At 38.9% G+C, this 19,725-nt stretch overlaps 1 protein-coding gene across 1 annotated transcript; it reads right to left on the bottom strand.

Moving 5' to 3' along the window:
* Nucleotides 1-11,023: 11,023 nt before the first annotated feature.
* LOC149246704 (uncharacterized) lies at nucleotides 11,024-16,855 on the bottom strand. The gene is made up of 2 exons (XM_089442297.1): nucleotides 15,380-16,855; nucleotides 11,024-15,286 (listed from the first exon to the last, which is right to left on the bottom strand). The coding sequence occupies exons 1-2, from the start codon at nucleotides 16,853-16,855 to the stop codon at nucleotides 11,024-11,026; spliced, it is 5,739 nt and encodes a 1,912-aa protein (XP_089298423.1).
* Between the last annotated feature and the right edge of the window lie 2,870 nt (nucleotides 16,856-19,725).

Here is a 19,725-nt window from a genome sequence, read left to right as displayed (position 1 = left end):
TCCGGTGTACATACGGAATAAAGACAAAGGTAGAAGATAAGGACTAATTAATGGATAAGTATCAATATTTTATTTCAGTTTTATTATGCATGTGATTTATGATTCTATTCTATGATGATTACATGTGATATATGATTCTAGTTTATGATTGTTACATGTGATTTATGATTTTGATTTATGACGGTTGTGTTTTGAAATAACCAAATGTGATATGTTTATACATGATGATTAGGTCAAAGATGATAGTTTGACTTGTTGTGACAAGAAGTGAACAGAATTGCAAGTGTACCTTATTGATGGGCCACCAATGGGGTATGATTTGAAGTTATTTCAACTTATTTTGAATCTAATGGAAAATATGTGCTTAGTACAAGAAATCATGAAATTTCGGTTGGGTGGTCGAAACTAACGGCAAGCATTAGCAGCAACAACAAAAGGAATTGGAACATGTGGTAGTATGATGGTAAAGCACTTCAGGAGCAAGGCCATTATGGGACAATGGTGCCCAATAGTGTACATTTATTTCCATGAGCATGTTATGACCAGTATGATGGTTTTGAGGTAGGTATATACCTTGGTTTCTTGACCTTCCAATGCGAGGAAACCTTGTCGAGGGATGGATTTCTCGAGATGGGGGTGCCAACAGAACTTGGAAGGTGTGTGACTGCATAGAAGGGGGTGAACCGATTTCCCGAGGGACTCTGTAGCAGAGAAGGGAAGGTTGGGGATATATTTGTTTTGGTCATTAGCATTTCCAAATGGAATCAAATGCACATTAGGAGTGTGCCCTGGAACAATGAGTTGGTAACTGTTCACTGAGAGGACAAGTGGTGCAGGATTATAGCGTTGGACATTGGATGCAAATTTGACCTTGTAGTGGATTTTGGACTTCTTGGGAAGGAGGTGAATCCTGGTATTACTTTGAGGGTGGAGGTGTGAGCCTCTGGATTCCCTTATTGCAGATGCAGGCATCATATCCTTTTATTTTTTGGTTGAGAAAATGTGCATATGTGTATATGTGTGTAATATTCTAAATATTGTATCGAGTTGGATTTATAAAGCTCCATAGACAGTATGATTATTTGTTGGGGTGATGCAAATGTGTATGTGTGTATATGTGGAAATTATTGTAAATACCGTAATGAGCTATGTTATAAATATCCAGTAAGCAGTATGTTTGTCATGTTTCAACAGGTCATTATAAATACTGCAACGAGATAAGTTATAGAGCTTCAGAGGTAGTATGTTTTTTCTTCAATAGTCTTGCTGGTTATAGGTGTCATTGAACACTGAGGACAGTTTTCCCCCAAGGGGGATGGTTCTGTAACATCCCTAGTTAAAAATCCATGTAAAAATATATAAGACCACGGTCATGGGACACGTATTCCAAGATGAATGGTGGGAAAAACATCCTAGTGGGTGTTCATTCGGTTTATTATGGCTAAGGAAATTGACAAAGGCAATGGAAAAGGATTTGGAAAGGCAAGAAGCATTAATTGGCATTTTATTTATGAAAATAATGGAAATTAGGAGAAAAGGAAAGTGAAAGGTCACAGGTTGCATGTGAGAAGGAAAATGAAGGAAAATAATGGAAAATGAAGAAAATAGAGGCCTCATTGATAAAAAGGCTTCTGATGATCATTTGGCAAGTTTTTGCCCAAGATTTTGCTCAAGCTTGGTCATTTTAACCTTTTGTCAATTTAGTTTTGGAGCTCTCTCATTATTCTCTCTCTCTCACACTCTTGGACACTCAGATTTTTCTTGGATCACTCTAGCTTTGGAGCAAGGAAGTGAAAAACAAGCAAAGGAAGGACAAGGAAAAGAAAGGAAAGAAAAGTGAAAGCAAGGAAGCGTAGGATCAAGTAGCTTCAATGGGAATACTTGTAGGTAACATATTGCATGTGTGATTTCTTAGCTGGTTTTGACATGCATGGCTTTGCATGTTGGTATTTTATTCTCTAGTTGGCGATGGCTTGGTCTTGTCGGGTTATGAAGTAGTATTTAGCATTGCCTTGCCTTTTTCCAGATAGCCATGGCATGATGGGATTATTTCTCGATTTTGAGCTTTGTAATTTCAGGATGGTTTCCGAATTCAGTGCAGAGGTGGTCTCAAGAAAATTCCCAAAGGCCTAGGAATCCCTTGACTGGTTTTGGCAGGATGCACGGTAAGTCTTAAGGGTGGAGTCTTAGTTTAGGGCCTAGTGATCCCGTGTGGATTGCGGTAAATTCTGAGAGATAAAGAGATGGAAAATTCCTCAAGGATAGTGATGGAGTTCGGAGGCATTCCAAGCTCGGTTTGGTTTTGTGATCTCAGTGCCAGTTTTGGTGAGATCATGGTTTGGTGAGGATGGAAGTGGTTTAACCTCTGGATTCCCTTGGTTATTTTTGGATTTTTTATCCATGAGATCCCACAGTTATGTTTGGAACATGGCACGAGGGTTACTGGATGAAAGAAATATTTGGTTCAACCATGTCTATGGTCGGGTGGTACATGGAAGTCCTGAACCTAGTGGCTCTTACCTATGTTTAATAAAAGCTAAGTTCTATTTCTTTTGTACTTGTTACTATTTTGCCTTAATGTTGTTATCTCATCGTTATTTACATGGTTTAATTTTGGTTATATGATTGGTTATAATCATGTATATTTCATGTATTTACTTGTAACTTAAAGGATAATGGATGCAAGACCTAATTGATGTCAAAATAGTTAAGGGAAGAGGGTGGTGATCCTTCTTGTCAAGTTTCATATGAGTTATCAATCATTTATGTTATGTCTTGTATTCATGTCTTGTAGATTACATTGATGCCAAGTGTTTGACATAATGTCAGTCCTAGTTGGGGATGGTCAAGCCTAGTCCTAGAGCCAGTTTTTGGCTTGCAAGTCTTGTTGTCATGTAAATTATGGATTCTGAAAGCTACAGGGGTTTCTGGGCAGTGACCTGGATTATGGGCTTGAAAAGTGGCATGAATCCCGGAGTCACAAGCACGGTACTGAGGAAAAATTCCACGGAATCTCCCTTGCCCTTATTGTGGGAGTTTCTAGAGCCTCTTAGATGCACCCTTGTCCATATCAAGGGAGTGTCCAGGGATTCAATACACTAAAACTCAGTGGGACCCAGGGACTGGTCATGGGGATGTCTAGGAAGGCTTATGGGAGTGCTTTAGCAAGTATAGAAGGTATTTGTTGTGGATTTCCATCGATTACACTTCCTTAAGGTCACCTAGGAGGTCAACTCTTGTCATAGTAGCCCCTCATATCATGTTTAACCTGGGTAAGCTAGTGAAAGTGGGTAGATATGAGGGGAGGCGTCGTTACAAAATCCACTCTTATTTTATGATTGTGTTTGTATTAAAAGAGTAATGGTATCTAGGGTCCCTTCTTCAACTGACCCAAGTTCTTACCAAGATGTAGCTAACCCAAGGCAATTCCTACAATAACTCAGTCTCTTATCATCCAAGTTTGTTTATGGTTGGGAACTTGGACCAGATTCCAATGTTGGAGGTTAACCATATAGAGATAAATGAACTCTTTTCAACCCTTAAATCTACTATAATATGTTGGTTTAATGGGTTCTAGCCATAATCAATAGATATATATTGGTGGATTTATTCCTATTGGACCAAACATTATGTAGTTTTTTTTGTGTTCTATTGGTCTATTTGTAGCTTAGCTTACAATCTTAATGATTAAAATAAAATGAGGAGGGACCTTAGTTTTGGGGTGGAATGGGACTCTTCATTACCCTATGGTTTCTTGACTTTCGTCCCTCCACTATTTTCTTATTCAAAATGTGAGTTTCATTAAAACTCCAAAATATGCCTCTTTCTCTTTGGCATTCTTTAGTTTTTAAAGATGCTAAAAATGCATTAGGAAGCTTTTTGAAGTTAAGAAATTCCTTGTAGATTCAAACTTCAAATTGTAATATGCTAAAAAATTTGACTTGAATCTACTCTACTCATCAACAAAAACAACAAATGATCGATGAAATCACGAAGCATATAAGAGAAAGAATTCAACACATAACACAATGATTTTCTAGGGAAAGCCACAGCTAAAAACCCCTGTTATTTGTATTATATTGCATTAATAAGGAAATATGAGAAGATTACAATGCTTTACTCAAGCCCGAGCAACCTCTACACTATATCTATCTATCGCATTACTTCCCAGACAAGCTCAAGCCAATACTTAGCCAAATTCTTGCTCTCCCAAATACATATTTCCTTGCGTTATTTCCTAGGAATTAGCCCCTATTTAATTGGGAAATTCCACAATTATGAATTGCGCAATCCTCATAGGACTTCCTCTGATTTCATGCACCATTGGTTTAATTTAGATGATTTTACAACTAATAGTACATTGTCCCTGAACTCTAATCTCAAATGGGTCTTTCTCTAATCTAATATGCATGAGTTAATTATGAGCGAATCTTAAGTTTATTGGTTGATCATTGCACGAAGCACCACAGTGCACTTAGGCATCACCCCATTGTTCGACAAGCAACACCCCACTACTGTAGGTTTCACCCCGCTACTATAGGAAGCACCCCACTACTGTAGGTTGTAGGTTTCACCCCACTACTGCAGGAAACACCCCACTACTATACCTCCCACTAATTCCTCCATCAGTTGGAGCTATTTTAATTGATTTTAACTCAGTTAGACTGAATTAAATATTTACAACTCAAAATAAACTCAACTAGTGCTACTAATTGTAGGAGACACTCTACATGACTCTATTTAGACCCTCAACTCGAATTAACTGAGCCAACTAATTCAAATTAACTTAGTTAACCATTACAAGTTGTCATGATATGTGGAATTACAATTGTATTCCCAATTTAATTCAAGGACAAATTAAATTAGGGTTTTCTTGATGCTATTTTTAACATTTCTTGTTTCTATTTTCAACACTCCCAACTCTATATCGATCCAGTACCTTTGGAATGACCTATATGGAAAACTTGTCACTTTTGTTGTTTCTACTGCAACATCTGCAACCAAAAAGCATCCAAAAAAAATATATTGAATCAACTGTGTCTGCAACTGTCTACTGGAAAAAAAAATGTGTTGTTGTTGACTCTATTGTTGAGCCTCCTGTTTTGTTATCAACAAGGCTCTGCACTCATCGGTATCTGATTAGGACTGATCCTTCTACTACTAAATATTGTGGCCCCCCATAGCAAGGTAATGATCCATGAGACAAAAAACACCTCCATGGATCCTGCACAAATTCTGAAACTCTTGGACTAAAGTATCATATTGCCGCACCTCACACCTAGAGGTATGGTTGCAGGTGCTCCCTCTGCCCATTTGGCTTGAAATTTCCCCCTACTAGAGGCCTCTACTTGAGTGGATGTCTCCACTCAGTCTCCTCTCTGCTTCTCCAATTCTGGTTGCTCCACAACTTGTTGAAGCTGCTTCTGAGGCAGCTTTTGAGGTTGCATGTTGAGAGGTAATTTATGCGCCCTCTCAACCACCAAGTCTCTAACCTTTGCATTTCTCCTCAATGATTTGCATGCATGTTGTACCTCAAGTGTGTACAAGTTCTTGACTCGCACATCGATCTGCTTCACCTATCCCATGGCGATGTATCTAAGGAAAAATTGTCCTTTGTTAAATATCACATCGTAGCCACAGTCTTCCAATACCACGACAGAAGAAAGATTCTTCTTTAGACCTGGAACACACATCACATCTATGAGTCTAAGATGGGAGCCAGACTCCCTCTTGAAAGTAATTGCACTAATATCGGCCGCACTATACCTCCCATCATCTACAAATTCTATGTTTAGCTTGAGGTCTTTCTCCTCCAAGTCACTGAAGAGATATCTATTCCACGTCATATGGAATGAGGAACCACTGTCGAGATACCACATGCTTCCCATTACAATGCTTTCCATGCATGAAATGAGAGTAAAATCAAGTTCAAATTGTGAATATAAAGATTCACTTACTGCTACTACTGCAGGCTCCTTCTTGTTGTCTTTCTTATGTGTACATTTTGTGGCATAATGCCTGAACTCGTGACAGTGAAAACACTTGATGTGCCTTGGGATTGATTTCCCTTGGATTTCTTTTCTTTGATGACTAATGAAAAATCCTCTTCCATTTATTTGGATGAGGTCCCATCTCTGATGTTCTGTTGAATCTCTTCTTGCACCAAGTTGGACCACAAACGCTCCCACTCTGGTACCTTCTCCCTCCCATTAACTGAGTCCTAGTAGTTGTGCCAGCTCTTAGGAAGGCCTAGAAGTGCTAGGCTCACCATATCATCTTCGGCAACTGTAACACCAACACTTTCAATATCATCCCTACATTGGGTGAACTTGGTCAAGTACTTCGGTATTGTGTCGCCCTTCTCCATCTTGATATTTTTGAGCTTGTCCTTTAGTGTCAGCTTCATGTGGTCATTGTTGTTTTGAAACATCTCTATCAAGGCCTTCCACATTACAAATGGAGTCTCCTTACCGTGGAGGTTCAAGACAATATGATATCGAACTCCTTCTAGGATAATCATTCTTGCCTTTCCCACACACTTTCTCCACTCTGCCAGATCCTAAGCATTAGTTGGCTTCATAATATCTTTGTCTATGAATTCCTTAAGCACATTGTCTTCCAACACTGCCTTCATCCTGTCCTTCAAAGCAATATAGTTCGCACTACCCTCAAGGTCATATTTGAGTGTCAATCCGTAGAATGACATCCTGCTGGATCTGAAGTATGATACTGCAAATTCGATTTCTCCTACAAAAGACAAACTCATATTCTCCTCTTCTATAGTGATTTCAGCTCTGATACCATGTAGAAATTCCTTGTAGATTCAAACTGCAGATTGTAATATGCTAAAACAATTGACTTGAATCTACTCTACTCATCAACGGAAACAATAAACGACTGACGAAATCACGAATCATATAAGAGAAAGAATTCAATCACACATAACACAATGATTTTATGGGGAAAACCACATATAAAAACCCCTGCTATTTGTATATTGCATTAATCAGAAAATATGAGAAGATTATAATGCTTTTCTCAAGCCTGAGCAACCTCTCCACAATCTCTATCTATCTCACTGCTTCCTAGACAATCTCAAACCAATATTAGCCAAATTATTGTTTTCCCAAGTCCTTATTTCCTTGTGTTGTTCCTTTGGGAATTATCCTTATTTAATTGGGAAATTCCACAATTATGAATTGCGCAATCCTCATAGGCCTTCCTCTAATTGCATGCACCATCGGTTTAATTTAGACGATTTTACAACTGATAGTACATTATCCCTGAACTCCAATATTAACTGGGTTTTTTTCCGATCTCACATGCATGAGTTAATTATGAGTGAATCTTCATTTTACTAGTTGATCACTACAGGCAACACCACTGCACTTTAGGCAGCACCCCACTATTCGACAGGAAGCTCCCCACTACTGCAGGTTGCACCCCACTACTGCAAGTTGCACACCACTATTACAGGCAGCACCCCACTACTAGACGTCCTACTAATTCCTCCATCAGTTGGAACTAGTTTAATTGATTTTAACTCAGTTAGACTGAATTAAATAATTACAACTCAAAATAAACTCAACTAGCGCTCCTAATTGTAGGAGACACTCTACATGACTCTAGTTAGACCATCAACTTGAATTAACTGAGCCAACTAAGTCAAATTAACTTAGTTAACTATTACAAATTTTCATGACATGTGGAATTACAATTTTATTCCTAATTTAATTCAAGGAAAAAATAAATTAAGATTTTTCTTGATGTTATTTTTAACATTTCTTGTTGCTATTTTCAACATGAGTATGATCTTGAGAAAACTTAGTGTAGTATTTTCACATATGCTGGAATCTATGTGGAGATTGGTCATGGTAAAGAAATTTCAAAAAGAATGCTACTAAAACATGAAAAATTTAAACGGATTTTGAGTTTTGAATACGAAAATACAACATTTGAGTGTCAGTTTTTTCATCAAGTAGATCATCTATACATGTTTCAACCTTAACCAAGAAATTATTATAAGAATAAGGGACAACTTTCAAATCTAAAAGTTGGTATCCATATGATCCCCCTCTTTTGAATGATAATATAACAAATTTTCACTCTTTTAAAGTAGAGAAAAGTAATCATGAAGGAATATAAGTAAAGAATGATTATACTAAGAAAAGATCAAAGGTTCATGAACAAGTAAAGAATGTGGGAATCTCTCCTCTCAAGAGACAAACACATATGAAATTTTAGTAGGAGGAACGAAAAGATAATATATGAATCTAAAAAAATTGAGTCTGATAAGGAACAATTTTTTTTTTTGAAAATTTAGAAATATATCATTATGACCTTCAAGTAGTTGATATTCGACCTCCTCCAAGGAGACGGATAAAGGTCAAAAAGATGAAAGGGGAAAATATCAAGTTGAAATCATTGTCACATGATGGCTTAAATTCTCTAAGGGTAAATTCCTATTTGGATATTTATTAATGTTTTTTAAGAGTATATATAAAGAGTTTTCAATTAATTTTAGCTTGGGTCATTGGGTGGAATAGACGGTTATCCTCCCCACCTAAGTTTAGGTCTCATACTTGACATGTTTATGCTCTGGAATAGAGTAACTTTGTTGCGCTCTTAAGTGAGTCTATAATGAGGGTTGGCTCAGTATCAACAACCTCTCTCTTGCATTTCGGTTGAGAGGGAGGTTTATTTTCTTCCTCGAGAGGTACCCAATGCTCAAAATTTTAGTTAATTGAGTTTAGCTTTGGTGGCTGGGTGGAATAGCTGTTATCCTCCCCACCTAGTTTTAGGTTTCGTAAGTTGACATGTTAACGCTCTAGAATAGAGTAACTTTGATATGCTCTTAAGTGAGTCTATATTGAGGGTTGGCCTAGTACCAACAACCTATCTCTTACCTTTAGGCTAAGAAAGAGACTTACTTTCTTCCTTAGCCAATACCAATAGCAAAAAATTTCCAAATAATATATATAAATGAATGTACTATATTCTTATGGTATCAAAAAAATCTTTCAAATTATGTATCTATACCACATTATGTGCAAAGAAGGCCACTACAGTCCAATCTTATTATTATAAATTAGAGATAAAAAGTTCTCAAACCATATACCTTTAATTTATAGTAATAAGGTTTGGCTATCTTGCCCCTTGTTATATGGAATTCAATATTAACACACATACAAAAATTATCAATGCCATATTCTTATGGTATGAACAATTTACTTTTAATATGTGATAATGTAACTCACTTATTTGATCCTAATGAACCCATAAACCCATAAAATAGAAAATCAAAAGCCTCGAAACTTTTAAAACAAATCTTATATATATCTATAAACATAAATTAATCATAAAAATCTCAAAAATATACTTTTTCTAATTTGTGAAGTGCTCCTAAAGTTGAAATTTTTTTTTTTTTGTAAGCAAAGGCAAGATTCATCATTTCTATTACTGTAAAATAAGGGTCATACATCGAAAACATACCACATATGGGCCGGTCTCAACCCGCCCCGAAGGGAAACCGGATATCTTGACCACCTGAGGTTCTTAATTCCCATCCAAAAATAGAATATCTTCAGTCTTTCTACCCATGCTATATAACCGATTATCCAAAAGTATAGACCCAACAGTCTTTTCTCCCATACTACATATCCTTCTACTTTACTTACTATAAAACAGGTTATGACTTTAAACATACAAAACAAGTATCTGTAAAGAAAAACTAAAATCCAAAAAACCTCTTTTCAGCTGCTCCATCTGTTGTTAATTATGGGCCTCCAGATTGGCCTCCTTCTCCGTTTTGACCCCCGGTCCCCTGGCTTGAAGATACTTCAGGATCACATCCATCTTCCTGTCTTGCATCATTAAGGTGACTTGGAGATTCTGCATCTCTTTCTTCATTGCTACCTGGGCCAATTCAACCATGTCCATGGCTACCTGTTCAAGTGCTTTAGCTAAGAGCCTTTTCATGCCCCAATAGACATGCAAAGATTGTTTATATAAGGTCAGCCTGCCTCTTGTATGTCCTGGGTCAGGCAGATAGACCTCCCAATCCTCCATTTCTGACCCTGACTGTTCCTGCAATGCCTCCTCTTCGAAATGTTCAATGATCCTCCAAATATTAGGGTGAGTACGCTGATGATAAGCCTCTTCAGCCTCCTGTAATTTCTGTTTCATATCTCTCTTACCTCTTTTTTTCTCTCTGGCCTCACTACGCATTTCCTCCTCATACTCAACATTTGCTGCTGTCCTACCTCCTCTGCCGCACCCTCTGCCCCGCTGGCTGGTCCCTTCCTTCTTCAGCACACACCCTCCCCTACTTCGTCCTCGTCTGCCACCCCCATATCTGCCCGCCTCTTCCTCAAACTCCTGTTCGCCCATCCGAGCTTCGACCTCCTGCCTTTGAGCTTTACCACGCTTATCCCCGCCTTCCTGTCTACGCCGGGGTTCATCATCCACCAAGTAGTCTCGAATGTCAAACTCCTCTTCAGAGTCATCTGAAATATTCAACATGATTTTCCGGAGGGCCTCCTCAACCTGGCCCTTACCCTTCGTATCCCGTTTGCTTTCCATGCTCCGCAACCAGCGACCTCCATCCCTGTCCTGACCCTCCGCCATATCCTCTATACCCTTTCTCAAAAAAACCCTCTGTCTACTCCTCCCCGCTTGAGAATTCACAAATGATCCCGACCACCTATTCTGTCGCATGCATGCAAGCTTTAAAGCTTGTTTGGACCGCCACCTTAGGTTCCTTTGGCTGCAATGCCAGTTAAGACACTCATTAATCCTCACTCCAAATGTATTACCGTAAGTGGATTCACTTACCATCAGCCTGATGCTGCATCCTCTCATCCTCGGAAACCAGTCCCATCCGCTTCTTGAAATGATCAATTGGTTTATATGGTTATGACTCCAAGCAAGTTGAATATACATTCCATCCGCGCGATCCTGCCTGCTCTCCTCACCATCATACACCATAGTACATGTGTCCCGTCTTACCATAAGTGGAAATTAATTATGAATTCCCCACTGACGCCGTCGCCTCATATAAATCATGGTTTATAATGTATGTTAGCATTGTCCACCGGGGATCATCCTTAACGGATCTCCAACTACCGTCTATCCGCCTATCCCCTCCGCCGCTGCCCCAATTTGCCATAAGGTCAGCCGCCCGATTGCCCTCACGTAAAACATGGGAGATAGTCGTATATTCGATCCTCCGTAACACCTCTTCTACGTCTTTAACTATGGCTGCAGTCCGCCAACTTTTTGCAACATGGTCCCAACACTGACCATCCCTTAACTTTCTCAGCATATCAATCACCAATCTCGAGTCACCCACAATCTCCAAATTCGAATAACCATTCCTAATTGCAATACATAATCCCTGGTAAACGGCCCACAACTCCGCCTCATTATTCGTCATATCCCCTCCAAAATCCGCATATATCCATCTTGTAGACCCACTGCTATCCCGAAAAATACCACCAAAGCCTGCTTGGCCAGGGTTGCCTTTCGAGGCGCCATCAAAATTTAGTTTGATCCTTCCCTCTCCAGGCAAACTAAAATGCTTAGGACTCGGCACTCCACCTGGGGGTCGCTTCCTTGTATTCGGGTAGATCATTGAGATATCCAGGTTAAGTTTCGAGATTATCCGCTGCTCTGCTGGATTCAATTGCCAATCCTGATCATCCCAAACCTCTGATAAGACTGTTTCTTTAATTGACCTGCAAACTACCTCCCAAATACTCGTTTCATCCCTTCGTCTGTCTTGGAAGATTCGTCTATTACGCTCTTTCCAGGTTTCCCATACTATAAAACCCACAGCCAACGTCCATATCCTTCGAACCACCTTACTTTGAAAATTGCCTGTGCCCCACTGGAGCACTGTATTCCTATGATTCTCAGGATCCCTATTTGTCTGCCCAAATAATACCCTGATCTCCTCCCATAACCCTCGGATGAAAAGACATTTGTTCATAATATGCTCCTGAGTCTCAACCTCCTTATTGCAAAGGTAGCATTTTGATGGCCCATTCATACCTCTCTTCTGAATATTATCCCATGTCAATACTCGTCCTCTACACAACAGCCAAACAAAATACGTTACTTTAGGCCACCAATTGTTTCGCCAAATCTTTTTCCACTCCACGAGATCCGCCACTCTTTCCTCCCTTGTCACCCAGTAATACGCTTCTTTAACTGTAAACATACCCTTCGTTTCCTTCCCCCATCTAAGAATATCGTGACCATCTCTTATTTTAACTTTTCTAGAGTCTAACTCCTTAATGAATAGCTGGCCAACCTCTTGAGGAATAGTGTTATCAAAATCTTCAGGTTTCTTCCAGACTCTCCATAAGTCATTTTCTGCTCCGAGAGTCCAATAATCTCTTACATACCTCAGGCCTGCTCTTTGTGCTCCTTGTTGAACTATATGCAACTGAGGGAGATCCTGCATGTGGTCCCGCTGTTGCCATCTTTCCTCCCAGAACCAGGCCAAACTGCCGTCCCGGATCTCCCAGAAAGCGAGACTCCTTACTAGCTCCCGGTTAGTACTGGCCAAATCCCACATTGCTGACCCTCTTGGAACTTCTTCAGTTCGTAGGCGTCCTTCAATAGACTCCGGCATTCCATATTTCCTATTCCAAATATTTTTCCAGACGTCCATACCTCCCTGAACCCAGCGCCACCATAATTTCGCTCCTAGAGTTTTGTTGACAATCTCAGGATCTCGAACTCCCAATCCCCCTTCATCTTTTCGTTTTATAACATTCTGCCAAGAGACTAAAGTCCATTTCCGTTGCTGTTTCGGTCCCCCCCAAAGAAATTTACCCATGATTTCTCGAATTTTAGAAAAGATCCCTTTTGGGGCTGCCATTAATGATAAAGAGTATATAGGAATAGCTGATAAAACCGATTTCAACAAAACTACCTTACTGGCCAAATTCAAGAGTCGAAACGACCAGTTTGCTAATCTGTTTCGTAGTTTTTCCAATAGATACTGCCAATTGGTAATACGCTTTGGATTCATATCTAATTGCATGCCCAGGTATTTCGTGGGTAAAACACCTTGCCTAAATCCTAAGACTCTGGTTAAATGTAACTTAACAACCTCAGGAGAATTAAAAATAAAAGTACAGGACTTATCTTTATTTATCTCCATACCTGATGCATTCCCAAAGAGTTGGAGGGCCCTCTGAAAATTGCGAACTTCCCTCAGCGAAGCTTCACCAAACAGCATCAAATCGTCCACAAACTGTTGATGTGTAATCGTCAAATTATTTCCCCATAGCTTAAGCCCCTTTATTCGCCCATCTCTGACTTCTTTTTTAATGAGTCGGCTTAATCCTTCCATAGCCAGAATGAATAAAAATGGCGAGATTGGGTCCCCCTGTCGAATGCCCCTGGTAGCCTTGAAGAGATCTGTAGGATTACCATTCACCAGGATCGAAAAATTGGGGGTTGACATCATATTAGCTATCCATGTTATCCAGCGATTCTCAAAACCAAACGCCCTCAAAACCTCCCTAAGATACTCCCAACTCAGCCGATCATATGCCTTAGATAGGTCCAATTTCATTAACAATCCTTTCTGCTTTCTCGTCTTCAATGAATGAATAACTTCCTGAGATACCACAATGCCATCCAGTATTTGTCTTCCTTCCACGAAGCCAGTTTGTTCAGGTGCTATGAGACTAGATAATAGAGGCTTCAATCGCTTTACTATAAGTGTAGAGATAATCTTATATATTACATTACATAGTGCGATAGGTCGATAACCCTGGGGCTCCTCCGATATATTGCTCTTAGGAATTAAAGTTAGGAATGTTGCATTGATCCCAGGCCATATCCTCTGTCGTATACGTGATTCCTCTACCGCATCCAGTATGTCCTTACCCAAAAAATACCAACTAGCCTGAAAAAACTCTACTGTGTAGCCATCCGGCCCTGGGGCTTTATTTGTACTCATCCCCATCACAACTTCACTTAATTCTTCTAGGGTTACTGCCCTCATGAGTGATTTATTTTGTTCGTCAGTTACTATCCGTGGAATCTCACTACAAATCTTATGAATAGCTTCGCTTCGGTTACTATGATTTTCGGTCAGTATGTCTTTGAAGTAATCTACCAAAGTTTTTTCAATATCTTTTTGTTCATATACTCTTTCCCCCTCAGCATTTTTGATTGAAAAAATCCTGTTTCGGTGTCTACGTTGAATCATGGCCTGATGAAAAAACTTCGTATTTCTTTCCCCTTCCCGGAGCCATCTTATCCGTGATTTTTGTCTCCACAAAATCTCCTCCTGCTTTCTTCTCTCTTCTAACTGACATATAAGTCGACCTTCCTCTTGGCTTGTTCCTTCATCCCGTCCTTCTAAAATAATTTTCTGCTGGAGGTCCGCCATCGCACCTTCTAGTTTCAACTTCTCCTCAAATATATTCCCGAATTCTTTCCTATTCCACTCTTTTATGTGTTTTTTCAATTCTTTGAGCTTCATCTGTACCGTATGCATCTTTCCATTGCCCCTGCAATTACTCCGCTGCCACCAACTCTCAACTTTCTTTATAAATTGGGGATCTCGAAGCCAAAAAGATTCAAAACGAAAAGGTCTTCTCCCTTTCATCTGTTTTATATCAATATCCAAACGTATGGGCCAGTGATCAGATCCAAGACAGGGGAGAATGCTGGCCTCAATAAAAACATCCCGGTTTAAAATTGACTCTGACAGTAAGAATCTATCCAACCTCGAAGCAATTTGATTTGAACCCCCTCTTCGATTGTTCCAGGTAAAAATTCCATTTGTTGTCTGAATATCAACTAGCCGCAGATCGCGAATCAAGTCATTGAATTCTTCCATGGTCTGATCTTCCCTCCTTACTCCCCCTCGTTTTTCGCCTAAGTGCCGTATAAGATTAAAATCCCCTCCAACTATCCACGGGATATGCGGAAGAAAACTTCTCATGGTGTGTATATTTCTCATAAAATCTTGTCTATCTCTATAGTTGGGAGGGCCGTATACTCCTGTAAAAAGAATTCGGTCCCTCATGCCTACCAAACGAAATACACCTGAAAGAATTCGAGGCAAGCTAAACCAGTGATCAAAAACTACCTCTTCCGGGTTCCACAAAATTGCTAAGCCCCCTGCTGTAGCTACAGCATCTAAAGCCATAACCTCATATCCAATTTTCAATTTATTTATCAGTGTTTCCAACTGCTGACTCTCCATTTTCGTTTCCTGAATTACCACAATATTTGGCTTCTCTTTCCTTATTCGGTCCTGCAAATAACGTTGTTTACCTCTACTGTTTAACCCCCTAATATTCCAACTTAACACAATCATTTAAAACTTTTTAGGTGTTTGTAAAAATACCTCAGACAGAGGTATTACCCTTCCGGAATTCACGAGAGTCTCCCCAACTGCTTGAATGGACTCATTTAGTGTTCGCCTCCCTTTTTTCCGACCACCTTTAGCTTTCCCTTCCCCTCCCAAATTTTGAGCTTCCTGGGGTCCTACCGGGTCTAACCGATTCTCTAGTAGTCCGGCCTTCTTCTCCTTATAGCGTTGAAACGTTTCCTTATATAACTGTTTCTCCTTCTCAGGGATAAATCTCTCGTCCAATTTCTTCCATTCAATAAGTAATTTCTTCAGAACTTGTTCTTCCTCCACTCCCGCTTCATTTGTGGTCTCCATACTCCTTATTTCTCCTGCTTCCAGAGTACCTAAACTTGGTTCCCCTTCCTCATCAGGCTCTCGACTAGGGCTCCTACTTTTACGCTTCCCATCCTTAATAATCTCCATTGGTGTACTGCCCAAAATCGCCTGTTCCTTCTTCGTTCCCTCAGTATCCTCTTCCCTCTCTTGGAGGACATTGAACGTATTCCGACATGCATTAGGAGCAGTGGATTCCTTCACCACAGATTTCGATGTTCCAGGATTTGATTTCCGTCTCCGTTGTACTACCTGGAATTCACTATCCTCCCCACCCACAACTTTCCCTTTGTCAACTCGTGTTTCTCCCATATTGCCCTTACCTACCTCCTCTGTCCGTACTACCTCCACTGGTCGAATTTGTGGGCAATCCTGGGCAAGATGACCATATATATGACAACGCCGACACCGAAACGGTATATGTTCGTAATCGAGAGGCTGCTGCCAAACCTCATCGTGATATTCAAGCTCAATTGTTTCCGGTAAGGGTTCTGATATATCCATATAAACACAAATCCTGGCATAAGAATTGTATTTCCCCCGCTTCGTCGACTCTGCTACCTTCACAAAAGTACCAATCGAGTTTCCAATACCTTCCAAAGTATCAGGTTCCCAAAATTCATCCGGCAAACCAAATAACCTGACCCAGATCGGAGCTGACTTGATTTTCTCCGCATCAGGATTATACCTATCTTCCCAGTAACGCATGAATAAGCCCGCATTATTCATAAAATGAGGCCCCTCCTCGAAAACCCTATTCTTATCCTCCAAATTCGCAAAGATAACAGTAAAAAAGCCTTTCGCCCCCAATTTAAGATCTATATGCCCTATTGGATGCCACCTTTGGTAAATCCAGCGCGTAAGATCCCGTTCAGAGGGCCAGTATCCGATAAATTTACAAATTAAGGCATGGTCACGCATATAACAGCAGTAATCTTCCAGCTTGTTGTTTGGAATCACATATCGTGGTTTTTTCTGTGCCCTAGGAAGGCATCGATTGACTAACCTGGCTTGCCATTGGTTCCCCAGCACGGGGGTTTCCTTGCTCGTTCCCTTTTGTCCTGAATCCTTGCCTGAACCACCTGCCATAGCAGCCCTATAGGAGGGGATCTCTCCCCTCCCCTGATTGTCCCCCATGTGTTCTATCAGTCCTCCGTAAACCCTAATTCACCGCAATGCTCTCTGTAATTCACAGCTAACAGTAATTAATCAGTCGCCTAAGACCTCCGCTGACCGTATTTTCTCCGCAGCCACCCGCGCACTTCAATTACGGAACATCACCGACCTTCCATCAACCCAGGTTCAAAGCTGGTATCGGTGCAGAGTTCATCCCCATTAAGGATGAAGGATTCAAACCCTCTCCTAAAGTTGAAATTATTTTAAAATATAAAACGAAATAGGAATCGTTTCCATATTGAAATCATACTACATTTTTTCATTCCATCAATATTAAAAATTATTCAAAATTGAATTTGTTTACGAATTGTCACTATACCTTTGATCCTCATTGGAACCTTTGATTAATCTCTTAAAACATGGGCTTTTCAAAAGTATCACAGATATACTTAATGTGGTCACTACATCACTTAAAAGGCCAACTCAAAAAGTAAGCGTCATGGAAACATAGCTATCTTTATTTGGCATTTACATTCTTTGGTGCACAAATTATTAGATAAATGTATAATAGTTGCTCAATTATGTAGAGGACAATGAAAGTTTAATTATAATCGTAACAACTTGGACCTTGAAGGCATGCTTTTTTAACATTGAATCATCACTTAAGGGTGGTATCAAGGTAGTATTAGGATAGTTGTGTTATAAATATGGCAATGTTTTTTAGTAGAGTGTTTAATAATGGTTGAATAGTAATAGGGAACCAATGCAAAGCAATAGAGCGAATAGATGCATGGAAATAACCAGGAATAATGAAATAACAAGGAATAATGGTGGATTAGTGACTAACAGATAAATGTAAATCACTAACCAGAAATGAAGGTTAAGTAGTAATAATTGGGCATTTATTTTTCGATAGTTTCTAGTTTTTTGAAATGAAAAATTATAAAATAGTTTTTTTATTTTTAATTATTCAATGTTAGGGTTGGAGCAAAACAAAGTGTGAGCTTTAACTTATTGTTATGTTATTGAAAATTTTGCAAAATCCTTATGCTATGGCTGAACACTCTCATTGAGAGAATAGAGAATCTATAAGATAACCATTTACTTATTGAATAATACATTGAGTGTGCTTTAGAGCATGAGATTTTTCTCCCGAAAAGATTTTCTTTAGAAAATCATGTTGTTTAATGGGTATTTCTTTATTTCATTTGTTTGCAATTATTATGTTCTAAGTTTCTATAAATTATTTACTCATAAATTCTTTTAGGAAGTATATTTTGCATGTCTTCTTCCTTTCATTTGGTAGTAGAGCTTGATCACCTAGGATCCAAGGTGTTAGGGGCAAGGTTTTTTTTATCTAATCTTGGTTCAATTACGTAGAAGGAAATGTGGTTGCAAGGAAATTACAAGCATGTCTAGATTAGAAGTGGAGAAGTTTAATGGCACAAAATTTGAGCTATGGAAGCTCAAGATGGAGGATCTTTTGGTAGATTAAGATATATGGGTTGCAACATCTAGAATCAAACATGTTAGTATGAAATATGAAGTAGGTGGTGTTGGAGAGAAAGGCAAGAAGGCTTATTAGACTCTATTTATCCAATTTGATATTATTGTGTGTTTCTAAGGAAAAAATTGTAGCAATTGTCTTGAAGAAATTTGGGTTTTGTATCCATCTCTATCCTTCACTAATAAAAAAAATTGTGGAAAAAAATGTTTTCTTCGAGAATGCTTGATGGTGATTCTATAGCTAAGCACATGAATGCATTTAATATTATTATAGCCTAGTTGATATTAGTTGGTATGAAGATGGAGGAGGAGGAATTTTGAATGAACCTTTTGTATGCTTTTCCAGATTCATGTGAAAACATAATAATGATTATTGGAAGCATTTTAAAGATATTGGTGCCTGATGAGGTTGTGGTTGCTTGACTCTCAAAGGAGGTGAGGTGAAAGAATTCTAAATCCATCATTGAGGCCTTAGATAAAATAGTAGATTTAAATCCTCTAGAGGACATAAATCGCTTGGAAATTCCAAGGGAAAATGTTGGAATTTTAGCAAGGTCAAACATTTTAGAAGAGATTACAAGGAAGAGAAAAATAAGAATAAGAAGGAAAAAAATGAGTATGATGATGAATGTGAAAATTATTCACAAGAAGATGATGGAGATGTCTTTTTTTCAATATTGGAAACCCTTATAAGATAGAGTGTATGGATGATATACTCTCCTCTCAACATATTTGCCTATGGTAGAGACTTGATCAAATTCCCTAATGGCAAAGTAATGGGGACCAATGGTGTTTTCCACATTATGTGTCTGGTAGAAAACCTACTATCATTAAGTAGCTTAATGATGTTCTTGTGTAGGTTGTTTTCTTTGACAAAGGGTGTAATATGGTTTAAGGAGCTATGGTATGTAAAATTCTCATTTTGGCCCTAGGATTACTTAATTAATTATGTTGGTATTTCTTGTATTAGCATTTATTTATTTTCATTATGATGAGTCTGGATCAAATCAAAACACTATGTATGTATTTTATTTTCACATTAATGGAAAATGTTGGCACAATTGACTCTAAAAAAAAGAACTAATATTGATTATGATACACAAGTGGGAACTAGTGAGAGGTTTTCAAAAGTAACCTTGCATGTAATTGGTAAAAACCTCACACAAAGCCATGTGCCAAAAATTTGAATTCAAAAGTTTTTTTCTTACATTTCCCTCTATTCAAGGCTCATTGAATGAGGAACTTGGTAGTTGAAATGACCACCTATCACAATTCTCAAGTATGGATGGTGGTTGAGTAGTTATTTCAAACTTCAATGAGTATAATGGCTTAATACCCATCTCAAATTTCAAGAGTTGAACCTCAAATGGTGAGGAAAATGAAGG

Source organism: Pinus tabuliformis, chromosome 7, assembly GCF_031772625.1.
Source record: "Pinus tabuliformis cultivar Carrire ecotype Pingquan chromosome 7, CPIR1, whole genome shotgun sequence".
Taxonomy (NCBI): domain Eukaryota; kingdom Viridiplantae; phylum Streptophyta; class Pinopsida; order Pinales; family Pinaceae; genus Pinus; species Pinus tabuliformis.
Note: the sequence above shows the minus strand (reverse complement) of the source record. Positions and strands in the feature narration are given on the sequence as shown.

Bases quoted from the DNA above. Each gene is read 5' to 3' on its own strand.
- LOC149246704 (XM_089442297.1), bottom strand. From the start codon at position 16,855: ATGGGGGACAATCAGGGGAGGGGAGAGATCCCCTCCTATAGGGCTGCT. The intron at 15,287-15,379 runs GTATTTTTACAA...CGTTATTTGCAG, and splicing joins GGGTAATACCTCTGTCTGAG to GACCGAATAAGGAAAGAGAA.